This window comes from Pituophis catenifer, unplaced genomic scaffold (genome assembly GCF_029215685.1).
Source record: "Pituophis catenifer annectens isolate HBS135680 unplaced genomic scaffold, rPitCat1.0.hap2 SCAF_3, whole genome shotgun sequence".
NCBI lineage: Eukaryota > Metazoa > Chordata > Lepidosauria > Squamata > Colubridae > Pituophis > Pituophis catenifer.
Genome location: NW_027256883.1, coordinates 63,892,295 through 63,905,548, shown reverse-complemented (window position 1 = coordinate 63,905,548; position 13,254 = coordinate 63,892,295). Strand labels below are relative to the sequence as shown.

General features: G+C 35.6%; 1 protein-coding gene across 3 annotated transcripts in view; it reads right to left on the bottom strand.

Moving 5' to 3' along the window:
* RIPOR2 (RHO family interacting cell polarization regulator 2) overlaps window positions 1-13,254 on the bottom strand; it is a 37,610-nt gene that overhangs the window by 19,230 nt on the left and 5,126 nt on the right. For all 3 annotated transcript variants that reach the window (XM_070942462.1, XM_070942460.1, XM_070942461.1), the window contains exons 6-9: window positions 10,564-10,713; window positions 8,857-8,920; window positions 2,827-2,870; window positions 1,906-2,031 (exon numbers count right to left, since the gene is read on the bottom strand). In XM_070942462.1, coding sequence (XP_070798563.1) covers window positions 1,906-2,031; window positions 2,827-2,870; window positions 8,857-8,920; window positions 10,564-10,713 — 384 coding nt within the window. The remainder of the gene's footprint in view (window positions 1-1,905; window positions 2,032-2,826; window positions 2,871-8,856; window positions 8,921-10,563; window positions 10,714-13,254) is intronic.

Genomic DNA, 13,254 nt, shown 5'->3' with positions numbered 1-13,254 from the left:
GTATTAGTATGTGAAAATTACTAAAATGCTTCAGATTTACACAGGATTTCATACTTGCATGGATGGTATTTTATTTTGCCATAAAACAGAAAGCTGAAAACCACTTATACATTTAGCTCAGTTTTCTTACAATATATTACTAACAATACATTATTTACACAGTTCAGAGTCATAGAAGCTAAGAATAATAATTTATTTGTGGGAAACTTCAATGAATGAATGAGGAAGTAAGAATAGAGAGAAAATCTAGTATGTAAGACTATGGCATAGGTAAAGAGTGCCAAAAGGTACTGTTTTTAAAAACTAGACAAAGTGGCTGGATTTTATATAAAATAATAGTAATAATAAATGGTCATGAATATGACATTCATTATTGTATTTATGACTGCCATTTCCAAAACATTCTCACCATTTCTAACTCTTCTTTCATTAACACTGCCTGATTTATCTACCAGAACAATAGCATATAAAGAATATTCCTCTTTACATGCAGATGATACAGTTTGCAAATAAAAACCTTAATCTCTTATGCCACTACAAAAGTCATTGTTCTTTTAGTTGTTACTGAACAAAAATTCTTAAACATATTTTTTTGATTATTAATTGTGATGTTCCACTATATTGTTAATACACATGTAATTTTTCTTCTGTTAATTAGAATGATAGAATAAAATAAAATAGTTTGAAAGAAAAAAGTATAAATTGCAGAATCTCTTTTATACTCAAGCACTGAAAGTATTTTAAAAATGGAAAGAAGTTTGTGTTTATTCATTCAATTGAAAGGGCTTACTTTGCAGACACACTTAACATTTTATTACTTGATTCTTTTACATTTAATACTTCATTTGAATATTCAACTGATAAGCATCATTTTAGAAATGATATATGAAACTTCTAATTGTGCTCTGTAATACTGATAGTCTTTGACATGATGGTCACTTAGTGGGGACCCCACCCCCAAGCTACTAAACCCAATTTTAAAGTTACTATATGATGGCTACTTAATAATGCTGAAAAAAATGCTGAAAAAACAGGGGTGATGACTCACTCAACTACTACAATGACTTACAACCATAATTCTGGGCTCAATTATGGTCATAAGTCAAGAATTATCTATATAGAAGAACAAATTCTCAAGTGGAAGTAATCTCTTGAAAATTACAGCAAACTGATCCACATGAATGAAGCTACAAACTACCTACTGTCCTTCCCTGACTAGTTTTTTCTCAATAGAATTTTACAGTAAAATATGTCGATGCATGTAAAATATTATCAATACATTCAGTGAATTAAAGGAAACCAGAATGACATTGCTTATTCTCCCTAAATCAATATTTCTAATGGAATGCATTGGTGGTTTTAAGGAAAGAGGGGAGATGCTGCCTAGGAAACAATCAGATAAGAGAAGCAGGAGCCCGCAATCACTGAACAGCAATGAAAGAAACTGAGAAAAGACCTGCCCTCATAGCTCAGGCAGTTAAAAGTGGCAGGTGGGAAATTTGTACTTTCAGATTTGCAAGATTCTGTTAATGTAGCCTTACAATAAATATAATTAGTTCACCTAATCCTGTTTCCTGTTTGATTTACCTGAGAGGGCTGATAATATTATAATTATATTACTATATGAAGACCCAGATTGTTGGGGGCAATATGCGGACTCTGTAAACCACTTAGAGAGGGCTGTAAAGCACTGTGAAACGGTATAGAAGTCTAAATACTATTGCTATTACATTTATATTTAGGAAAGCCATTTTAGGAAAATCCATTTATTTTTTAAAGCCTTTAAGTGTTAATTGATTTTAGCTTCACCCATTTTGAGGTCACCTTTTATATTTGCATTTTGTTTTAACTGTTGTAAGCAGAAAGGCAAGCAATGTATTTAATAAGTAAACAATACATCAATACCTTAATGGAGATTAGCCCAGCAATAAGGGGAAGGAAGATCATTTCGTCTCCATCCCAACTTTGCTTATCATTGACTTCTATCTTGCCCTTTAGTTTCCATCTTTGACGGCCATACCTCATGAAAATCTGTGAAAACAAAAGGTGATCTCATTGATCGTATTCATACATACTTTGTTCTCATTCTACCATTCTGAATCAACCACAATGAGTGAAGAACCCAACAGATCTAATGGATTTACTTCAATGCATTGCAGAAGTGGTGATGTTTTGGATTGGAAAATAATGCAAATCATGTATTTCCAAGGGGAAAAAAATAGAATTCTTCTATTTTTGGATAGAATGGATAGAATTCTTAGTACAACACCACAAAGAAGAGAAAGAGAGTCACCTTAAAGTGAGATGGATTGCAAACAAATCTAATAAATAAATAAAAAATAATAGCTACACAAGGTTGTTAGCATAAATATTATTTCATGAAGCATGACACATAAATGCAGAATCACAAAGTATCCAGACTAGAGATATGATTTTGTTCTTGCTCTAAATTTCCACCTTAATACTTGTTGGTAAAATAAAATATCTGTCTTTGGAGAAAAAAGGGAGCAGTCGACTTGAACTATTGATCTGCTCTACTCAGCCTGTCCTAGTTAGATTTGAGAGCCACAAGAGGGAAAGGACCTATGCCAAGAATAAAATATTTAGAGACTGCTGACATGCTTCCAAGACAAAGCTAAAGAAAGATCTGTTGTTATCTTGGAAGGCATCAATCAGCTCTCTGGGACCAATCTCATAGTCTTTATGTGGGAACTGTTCAGAGTGCATTCATCCATAAACAGAGAATAGTGGGACCTTTCTTGCTGTACAGGACATGAGAACAGTAAGAAATGCATGATGGAAGATGACATTTACAAAGTTACTTACCTCATACTGGTCTCCAGGGCAAAGTCGAGCAAAGCCAGCCAGACCTAGAAGTCAATAACATTTAAAAACTGTTTCAGATGAAATGTTTGTGTTGTCCCCTTTTATGTTAATGACAACACCCTACAATGTTGCCAGAGCACTTATGAATCTAAGAGAGCAACTTTCAGAGTGCATTTTATTCTCTTCTCTTCATTAACAGAAATGATTGTTTTCCCCATTCACCTTCTCTGAAGGACTGAGAATAGTAGTGACTGAAACCTGATCGTTTGCTATTGCAAGGGTTAATATAATGCATGAGAACACTATGAAATTATCAGCATCTAACTTCTTGAATTCTGCATGCCCAATTGGCACAATCTGAGTTTTAATGTCTTAGAAAATCACAAATCCATTTAAAATGTAACTTTCAAATTCATATGAAGAAACTAAATTCTGTTCAAATAAGGGATGTATTTAGCTTTCACTTTTCATTGAAAGTAATATCATTTGCTTTCTCATGTTAACTATTGGGCAACTCTGTCCCTGGAAATACATATCATTATATAGATCGAAAGTGAGCAGAAAGAAACATTTTTTACTATGTTTATTTTTTAATATACATTAAACCCAATTAATATGGACCTTCTTTTACTTTTAAAGATATATTTAATTTCTTGAAAGTCCTACAAATTAGGTGTGAAATCCTTCTATAAACATGGTGGGGGGGGGCTCTCCAGAGATGAAGAGAAACTTCAAGAGATGGGAAGGAGAAGAGTTGGGAGTTCTCCTCATTGAAAAACCATTGGTTAGCAATTCTTGAATTGCAAACTATTTTCACAGTGTTTTCTCTAGAGAAAAAACTGATTCTACAGTTAATTGGCTCAGCTTCCCAATATATCATACCTCACATATTCTGACCTATCCTCAGATATTTCTTTCCTAGTTCTTTACCTGTACAGTTCCTATACTTTAGGTTGTCAATGCCTTTCTGAAATGTGGTGTTTAGAATTGCATTCAATATTCTAGCTGCAATCTGACCAATCTGACCACAATAGTAAAATCATGACTTTTCTTGACTTAACATTAAGTATCTACTAAAACTCTCATCTAAGAGTCTCAGTCTCAGCCTCTCTCTCTCTCTCTCTCTCTCTCTCTCTCTCTCTCTCTCTCTCTCTCTCTCTCTCTCTCACACTCACACACACACACACACACACACACACACACACACACACACACAAATACTACTGTGAAGGGATTGGGTTTAGCTGTATGGAGCAACAAGGAAATCCTATTGACATTGGAACAAACTTTTTGATCTCTAGGTGGCAGCAATCCCTCATAAATTCTTGTTGATTGATTTCTTAAAAAATGCTTTAGTTTTTTAAAATATTTATTTGTAATCTACATTAATTATAACTACCCTTTAACCTCAATTAATGCTTTAGGGGAAGTCTATTAAAAAGTATGATCATAAATGAATGCCCTTAGTATTGTAGATAATCAAACAGTACAGATGATAAAGATGATGATACAATATTAGGCACCATTCACCATTTAATCAATACCCAATTGTTTCAATAACCATTTTCCCATGCTCACAGCAGTCATGAGAGGTAAACCTGGTTCAGATTCTTCTTCCCAGACACTCAATGTTGCAGTTATTGGAACCACTTAATTTTTAGTGCTATCTTGTAATAAGGCTTTTTTTTAGGGGAGGAAGTCAAATTTCTTTAAGTCAATTTTGACTCCTGGCAACTGTCTGGACAGTTTTACAGTTTTCGTGGCAAGATTTCATAAGTGGTTTGTCACTGCCTTGTTCCTAGGGCTGAAAAAAAGTGACTGGCCCAAGATCACCCATCTAGCTCTATGCCCAAAGCAGGACTAGAACTCATGGGGTCTTTTTTTTTCCTTCTAACCTGGTGCCTTAGACACTAGATCAACCTGTCTTTCTTACTGCAATTCTATGGATGCCTATTCCTTGCATGAAATGCTAGTTCGCCTGATGGAATAAAAAGGTCTTCACAGCACGGCGGAAGGAGCGCAGATCCGGGATCCTCCGTATCTCCGGGGGGAGCTCATTCCAGATGGTAGGTGCCCCCACAGAGAAGGCTCTCCCCCTAGGGGCCGCCAGTCGACACTGTATGGCTGACGGCACCCGGAGGAGTCCCTCTCTATGAGACCGTACTGGCCGGTGGGAGGCTATTGGTGGTAGAAGGCGGTCCCGTAAATAACCAGGTCCTAAGCCATAAGTGCCATATTTGCATCAAAAAAAGTAATGCCCGGAGAAACTGAAAGTAAATCTACTCTTTTACTAAACCTTTTAGTAAGTTATTATGAGATACCCACTTTTTGTTATCACCTTTAAAGCACAAAATGAATGTGTGACTCACAAATAGCTACCATGTTAATAGACAGTGTACTGTTTCTCTAGCAGATATTAAAAGTGCAATTCCCATCAATCTTTACTACTCTCCAAATTCATTCAGGGCTATGGGATATAGAATACAACACCTGGAAAGTTGCACATGGCTTATTCCAACAGCTAACAACACAATGGAAATACTGTTAATAATGTGGGGTGGGGGGAATGAGACGTAGCTATATTATTTATTTATTTATTTATTTATTTATTTATTTATTTATTTATTTATTTGTTTGTTTGTTTGTTTGTTTGTTTGTTTGTCATATTTCTATGCCGCCCACTCTCCCAGGACTCTGGGCAGTTTATACCAAAGACAGTATACTAAATAGCATATTGTCCCCAACAATCTGGGTCCTCATTTTACCCACCTCAGAAGGATGGAAGGCTGAGTCAACCTTGAGCCGGTGAGATTTGATCTGCTGATCTGCTAAGCTAGCAGTCAGCTGAAGTAGCTGCAGTACTGCACTCTAACCACTGCGCCACCTCGGCTCTTGTGCAATAGACGTATTTCCAAAGACACAACTTAATGAAAATTGACAAGATATAATATTAGCAACCCAAGTCCAGGACCCCTCCCACACAAAAATACTCTTCTACGCATTCAGCAGTACAAAAATAATTTCTATTTCATCAAGAAATTCTAGATCACAGGCAAAAATAAGGATCAGCTTTCCTGAGACCAAGGATTGTTAATGCACGTGAACTGGCTTTCTTTCTAGTATTACATATTTATTCAAGCAAGGAAACTATGGGCATTTATTGGGCAAACGAGATTCTTATTCACTTTTTAAAGCTAAGAAGATAGCTTCTTCCACCTAGGAGTATGTATCATATCTTAAGTCTTTCAGCAGCGGCCTAAATCCCAGAACAAAATTATTTTCCATTGGGTTGATATTAACATTCACATTCTTACTTGTTTAGTATTTATAGACTTGAAACATTTACTAATACTCTGCAGATGGCTTTTCCTTTTGATACTTTTATGTTAGTTTTATTTTTGTTACTTGCCCATAAGCACATATATTTCTGAATGGGGAGAAAACAAATTAAAATGAATAAAAGGATTTTTTCCTTAAGGAACACTGGTCTTAGAAATGCTGCTGCATTAACTTGCTATGGAACTGCTCCAACATACCTTAGAAGGTTAACATTTGAAGCTTTATTTTTCATATTAAATCATGCTGGGTATCGCTAAGATTAAAGCTCCAGTTTCTAAGCTCCTACAAATGTGCCTGCTACTAGCGTTCACATCCATTCCTACTCTTGCTGGAAATCTATATGCTCGCTTTATTGCAATGCATGATTTAGGTTAATGCTGAAAGAAAAATGAATCCTCTACAATAACAATATGCTGAGAAGAAAAGTATCCACCCTCTTGTGGGAACATGCCACTGATATGTTGAGAAACAGATCCTTATGCAGATATCAGAAAATGTATTCTAAATCATTGCATTTAATTTACGGTAATCATAAAAATTACCATTTGAAAAATGAAAACATCAAAGATAAGTAATATTGCTGAAATTGATATTTTGCATTCTTCTCTTTTCTAGTACATTAGGATGTGACACAGATAAATACTTCAGGGAGAAAGCTTCTTAAAAAAAAAAAATAATTTTATGGCCCTGTCTGCAATTAGAAGTAACTACTTTGGTAGTAGATTGAGTATCAAATAAATGTAAGTCTCCCCTTGGACAATTAAAATTTTATAATTGGATACCTATTGTAAGTAATGTATTGCAATAAATATCTATAGAGTCCCACAGCTTTTCATTTATGGGTTAATTAAGGATTAGTTAAGATGAGGGGTCTCCATGAGTTATGACCGTAATTCTGGGCTCAGTTACATACATTGAAGACTACCGTGTTTCCCCGAAAATAAGACCCTGTGTTATATTTTTTTTGAACCCTGAAATAAGCGCTTGGCCTTATTGCCATGCACTCAGGGGAGGGTTCTAAATTTTTTTACTACCGGTTCTATGGGCGTGGCTTATTTTGTGGACGTGGCTTGCTGGTCATGTGACAATTATTTAGGATTTAGCAGAGGTACTGATCTACCAGGCGTTTAACTGCTTGCAGAACTGTACTGATCTACCCATTTATTTTTGCAGGCACTGATCTACTCATGTATTTTTGCAGGCACTGGTCTACCCATTTATTTTTGCAGGCACTCATCTACTCATTAGTTTTCTTTTAACACTGATCAGCTGTAGGGCGGCCCTTTGAAGCCCCATGGCAAGAGTTTAAACAGTTTTTTTCCCTCTAGCCATCAACTGGGACTCAGGAGGCAACAATAGATTGGGGGTGGGGCCAAATAAAAGGTAAGAATAACGCGGGTGGGTGGGGCGGGTGGGTAGAACCGATTCGGTGATGTCATATCGTCACTGCTACCGGCTTGGCGGAACTGGGCCATACCGGGAGAAACCCACCACTGCATGCACTCAAAAGCCCAATTGGGCTTATTATCAAGGGATGTCTTATTTGGGGGGAAACAGGATATCTGTACCAGTTTAAGATTTTAAATCTTTTTTTGGAATAAACAGCAAAAGATCAGCAGTTTTGATTTTGGAAAGTTAAAAAAGAGATAGAAATTAAGTCTTTAAGGAAGGAAATGCCCTTTTCTATTTTTGTGGTGGTATTCCATTTTATTTCACCACATGCAAAAAAGAGAGGAGAGGAGGGGAGGGGAGGGGAGGGGAGGGGAGGGGTGGGGAGGAGAGGAGAGGAGAGGAGAGGAGAGGAGAGGAGAGGAGAGGAAAGGAAAGGAAAGGAAAGGAAAGGAAAGGAAAGGAAAGGAAAGGAAAGGAAAGGAAAGGAAAGGAAAGGAAAGGAAAGGAAAGGAAAGGAAAGGAAAGGAAAGGAAAGGAACCACAACAGTGAAAGTCTAAAATAAAAACCCTCAAAATATCAACAGGTATACATTGGTCTCTTAGGATGCTCCAAGTTAACAATCTTCAGACTTTTCTATTGATGTATGAAATTAAGTGTATATATGAATTCAAGTGATTTCAAGGGAAGAAGAATGTTAAATTATAAATTCACAAATTTCTCAATATTGTCTACTAAAGATACTTCTGTTCCACTCACACTAATAAATTGAGGCAGAGATATGGATATCTTTAATACCTATCCAACTATTTTAAGTGTACAGTATGTTCCAGAGGTGTTTATATTTTTAATTAGTCAAATATTGATCTCATATATCAAGTAATATCAATATTTACATTCTAGCAATGAGACTTTTTTTTAATCCTACAAGGATGTAATGAAATGTATGCAAAAAATAAGCATCTTATAAGTATAGTTCTTTGATCTTAAAAGATATTGTAACCTTTTTACCCACATCTTTAAGCAAGACAAAAAACTTTATAAAATATGCTGTAAATGCTTGCTATTTCAATGAACATGAGACATTTCAATTGCTTTAGAAACAAAGCAGAAATATTTGGAAAACTTTATATCCCAAGAGGTGAGTGAAAGAAAACAAACCTCTTATCTGAATTGAACTGTCCTCTCTGTGCTGTCAGAAACCACACACAGAGATCCCTTGCTGAGATGTTTGTGTAGAAAAGGCATGAGAGGCAAGACAATTACCTTTCATCTTTTTTTTTATTATTATTATTAATTACCTTTCATCTTGATGCAGAACTCCCCCATTAAATTTTCCAGCTCTCCTTCAATGGCACACAGGTTCTGTGTAGGAAAATAGAAGACTAATATCAGGTCAACTATTCCAAATGAACTATATAAAGGTATCTTAAAAACACATTGAATTGTGTTCATTACCACTAATTATAATGTGGTGATTTCTGAAGCAGGCCTTGGTTGAGTTTGTAATTATAGTATTGAGTGGAAAAAAAATCAGTGTTCCCTTGGAAATCATGCTTTCCTGGTTACCCAGGGATCAAAATCCAATAGTTTCTTCAAGATCACTGAGTTTTATTAAAATAAATCATATAAGCAACCATTTTTTCTGTCCATGGGTTCAAATATTCTAGCAGGACATTTGGAAAACTATGATGAACAGTTGCTTTCAATTGCAAAAATACCCAATGAAATACAAACACAGGCACTCTTTATACATAGGACTAAGCATTTGCATTAATTTCCACATCAAAGTGCTGTTCGTTTTGGTAATCGTAAGTTATGCTATAAATTATTGTACTTCCATCACATATTATAAGACATTGAACTTCATTAAGCAAACATGTATTCCTAGATATATATTTGATCAATTCTACACGAAAAATTTCTACACACACACACGCAAACAAAAAGAAACTGATTTTAATTAAAATTACTAAAATAATCATGCTTGATGAAGAAGCAAATCCTGTCTAATAGCTACAGGAATGTTAATATTCCACTCCGAGTTACTCAAATGTCCTAAAATCCTGTATTCTGGAAGGGGATCTTTGTTTTACAAACTACTAACTGTGCTGTGAATTCAACACAATGTTTCAGATTTGATTTTAAAATGGTGCACTGGCCTACAGCTTTTAAAACTATGGTGCCTTTTCCTGAGATTGTGTAGCATCTGTAAAATGTAGAAGCATTCTTCTAGAAAATAGATACAGTGGCTTTAATGAGTTCCAAATGGATCTTGCTAGGCTTCTACTTGGTGTGTCAAATTTTTCAACTTTCAATTTCCAAGCATTAGGGGTACTCAAAAGATGTGACATGCCTTGGTAATTGTAAAGATATTTTGGTTACTTTAATAGAATTTAGATGTGCTCGATAAGACATATCATAACTTTTAAATATTTTGTTTGTTTCATTCCTACAATCTTGTTTACCGTATTTTTCGGGGTATAAGACGCACCTTTTTCCCCCCTAAAAGAAGGTGAAAAAAGCCTCTGAAACCTCCATTTGAGAGGCTGAAAAAAAAGTGCCTCTGAAATGGAGGCTTCAGACATTGAAAAAAAAGCAAGGCGCAGAGCTCCCAACCAACGAACCTGTTGCTAAAGTTCACCTCTGGGAACAGCTGATTGGGGATATTCTGGAGGCTGATCCACCCCCAATCAGCTTTTTTCTTATTTTCCTCCTCAAAAACTAAGGTGTCCTTATACTCTGGTGCATCTTACTGTGTAGTCCGAAAAATACGGTATGTTTGCTCTAAAGCACTTTTTTAGAATCAAACCTCATGTGCTAAACAGGCTATATTTTATGGCAGAATACACAATGCTGCATAAATGTAATAATTATCACTGTAAATAAATTCTATACATTTTTTTTTTTAAATCCATAATCTTTTTTTTTCACAACAACTGAATCTTTCTATTACAGTAATTGCAATTGCAATAGGAAGTCGAAAGAAAAAGTAGATCATTTTATACCTCGGTATATTCTTTATAGGTTTTGTTGATTTCTGATAAACTCTCTCGAGCTGCCTTGCTAGCAGGGGACAACCCATATGCTTGCTTCATTTTGCTAGCACCATCACGAAGTCGCCTTTGGATACAGTAGGCTTCAAAGAGTTCATCTACCTGATAGGAAGAAAAACAGTAAAACTGAGAGGTTGAACGGAAAAAAAACAATCAAAAACAATCAAAAGGTGTTTGAATTATTCAGGTGAAAATATAGTAATTCATAGGGCAAACAATTTCAGTGCTGATGGTGTTTTTGTATGGAAAATAATTATCTATGTAAATGACATCATTCTCTTGTTGTCTCACAACTACTATTTTTCAAAAATTAATATTTCAGTTTCCCCAATGAATAATGGGGAATAATGAACAATTATTATGGTCAGCCATTTAAATTTTATGCAAACATTTTTTTCATTAAGGTTTCTTTCACCACTAATAATAGCTGCACTTAATAATTTCTGACTCTGATAATTTGATTTAATTCACAGAATAAGTAAAAGACAGCAGCAACATGACACTTTGGTATAAGCAGAAAACATTTCCACTCACAGGAAACTAGGGGCTTGATTTTTTTGATTCCCCATTGTACTCTAACTTTTTTCTATTTTTCTAATGATTAGAAGACTTTCTGAAACATTGTAGTAGGATACTGCAGAAAGATATGCAATGAATGAAAAATATGTAGTATCTTTAATATGCATGGGAATAGTTTCCAGGAACAACAAAAAAGTAACTGGATGCAAGAGACTTATCAGCAGATTTTACATATTAGACAGACCCAAACAAAGCACTCAAAAAAAAAAAAAAAGAATACAGGAGGTCCTTGACCTATGACTAGTGTCCGTTTGAAGTTCCGATGGATCCATCTTGGTGTTACCTATGACCTGATTCGAAGTTCTGATGGTCATGTATGAACTTTGGGCACTAGCAGCTCAGATATGGTAGCCTGAAACAATCCAGATCAAGCAGTAGGATGTATTTATTGAAAAATGTGTAGGTTCCTGTAAGTTACAGATGCCTATAAATAAACTCTTTGTAACTATCAAAACTATTATCTATTGGTCTAGTATGGCATCTGAAGATCAGAATACGTGACCATAAAAATTGTCACATTACAGTATTTACTTCTATTAACAAGACTGCTGTACATGTACCACAAAACGGTACGTTTTTTTCCCTTGTCAACTTGAGCAGATCTACCACAAACTCATCTGTGACATTCAAAAGCTGTCATGGCCACATTTCCTTCCTTTCCTTCCCTTTCAAAACTTAAATTCAGGACTCGGCTTTCATCAGAAGGCTAATGTGCATTGCTTGTCATAGTAATCAAAGTTGTGCAACTTTCCTTGAAATGTTTTCAATTACAACCGCTTGCGTTTTCTTCTAAAAGCCTTGCTTCACATAAAGTTCTCCATGTTTGTTACCATGGGTTACAGAACAACAAGCTAACATACTGAGCAATTTGGATGTGGATTTAGTTCTGTAGCAACTCAGTCTTATGTAAAACATTGAAATCATTTTGTTCTGAGTGGGAGGGACTCAAACACAAAGTACCCACTGCATTAGCTTGTTAGCAGGTAACATGCTATTTTGGATTTATTTCTTGATGAATATTTGATTTATGAGCATAAAATAAATAAGATGATTATGTTTTGAAGGTCCCATAAAAGGAGGTTGATTTTTTTAAAAAATCACAAGATAATTCTATACTGTGTGACATCTACTATTAAAAGGAAACATAACCGCATAACCGCATGCAGCAGCTGTCAGTCCTGGAAGCCATCTTTTACTTTGGATCTTCAGGGTTGCCACATTTAGTGCTGTGCGAAACTGGGAGGGGGGATTGTATGGAGTTGGACAGATATCTAGCCATAACATTCTTTTCTCTGAGAGTCAAGGACATCCTGCCCTGCGCCTGGAGTGGTGTGACTGGGAAGCATCTCCAGCTGGGACGGTGAATTGATTGGACCATGTGATGGACATGTGGGTACTGGGGCAGGGACTTGGACTTTCTTTGGGTGGGGCAAACCTGGACGCTTTCAGATTTGGGTTTTCCCAGATGTGCCAATATGACATCTCTAATAAAATGGAACTTTGAGGAATTTCAAGCCGCAGAGTCTTCTTTGGTTGGGGGTGTTACTTGGAACCCTGACAGAAGCCTTACAGTTAATTTTATTTCAGTTACATGCACCATTTTCAAAATACAAATGGCAGAAATAGAGACTCATGTCCTAAAATATGGCCTTCAGCAATAGGCACTCAGCATGACTGAATAAAGTGCTTTGTTGCACTTAATGATGTGAAATATTTTATTGCACAAATGAAAGAGAAGTAACAACTCTCTGAATGTGCCTATGAGATTCCATGCACATACAAATATTATGTATCATGCAAATATACAGAAAGGGAGATAATGAATTATTAATAGGGGATGACCCTATAAGGGTATTATAAACATTCTGACAATTGGATGAAAATTAAGAGCTCTGTTTAAGAGAGCATTTTCCGTCAAAAATGAAATGTTCCATCTAGAAATGTTCCACCTAGAAATGTGTTTATCCTTCAGGCAGGGAAAGATAAGGCTGTTAATAGTACATTAATTCTGTTATCTCACCTCATTTCCTCTTGTTCCAGGTCAGTTTGACACAGACTTGCTAT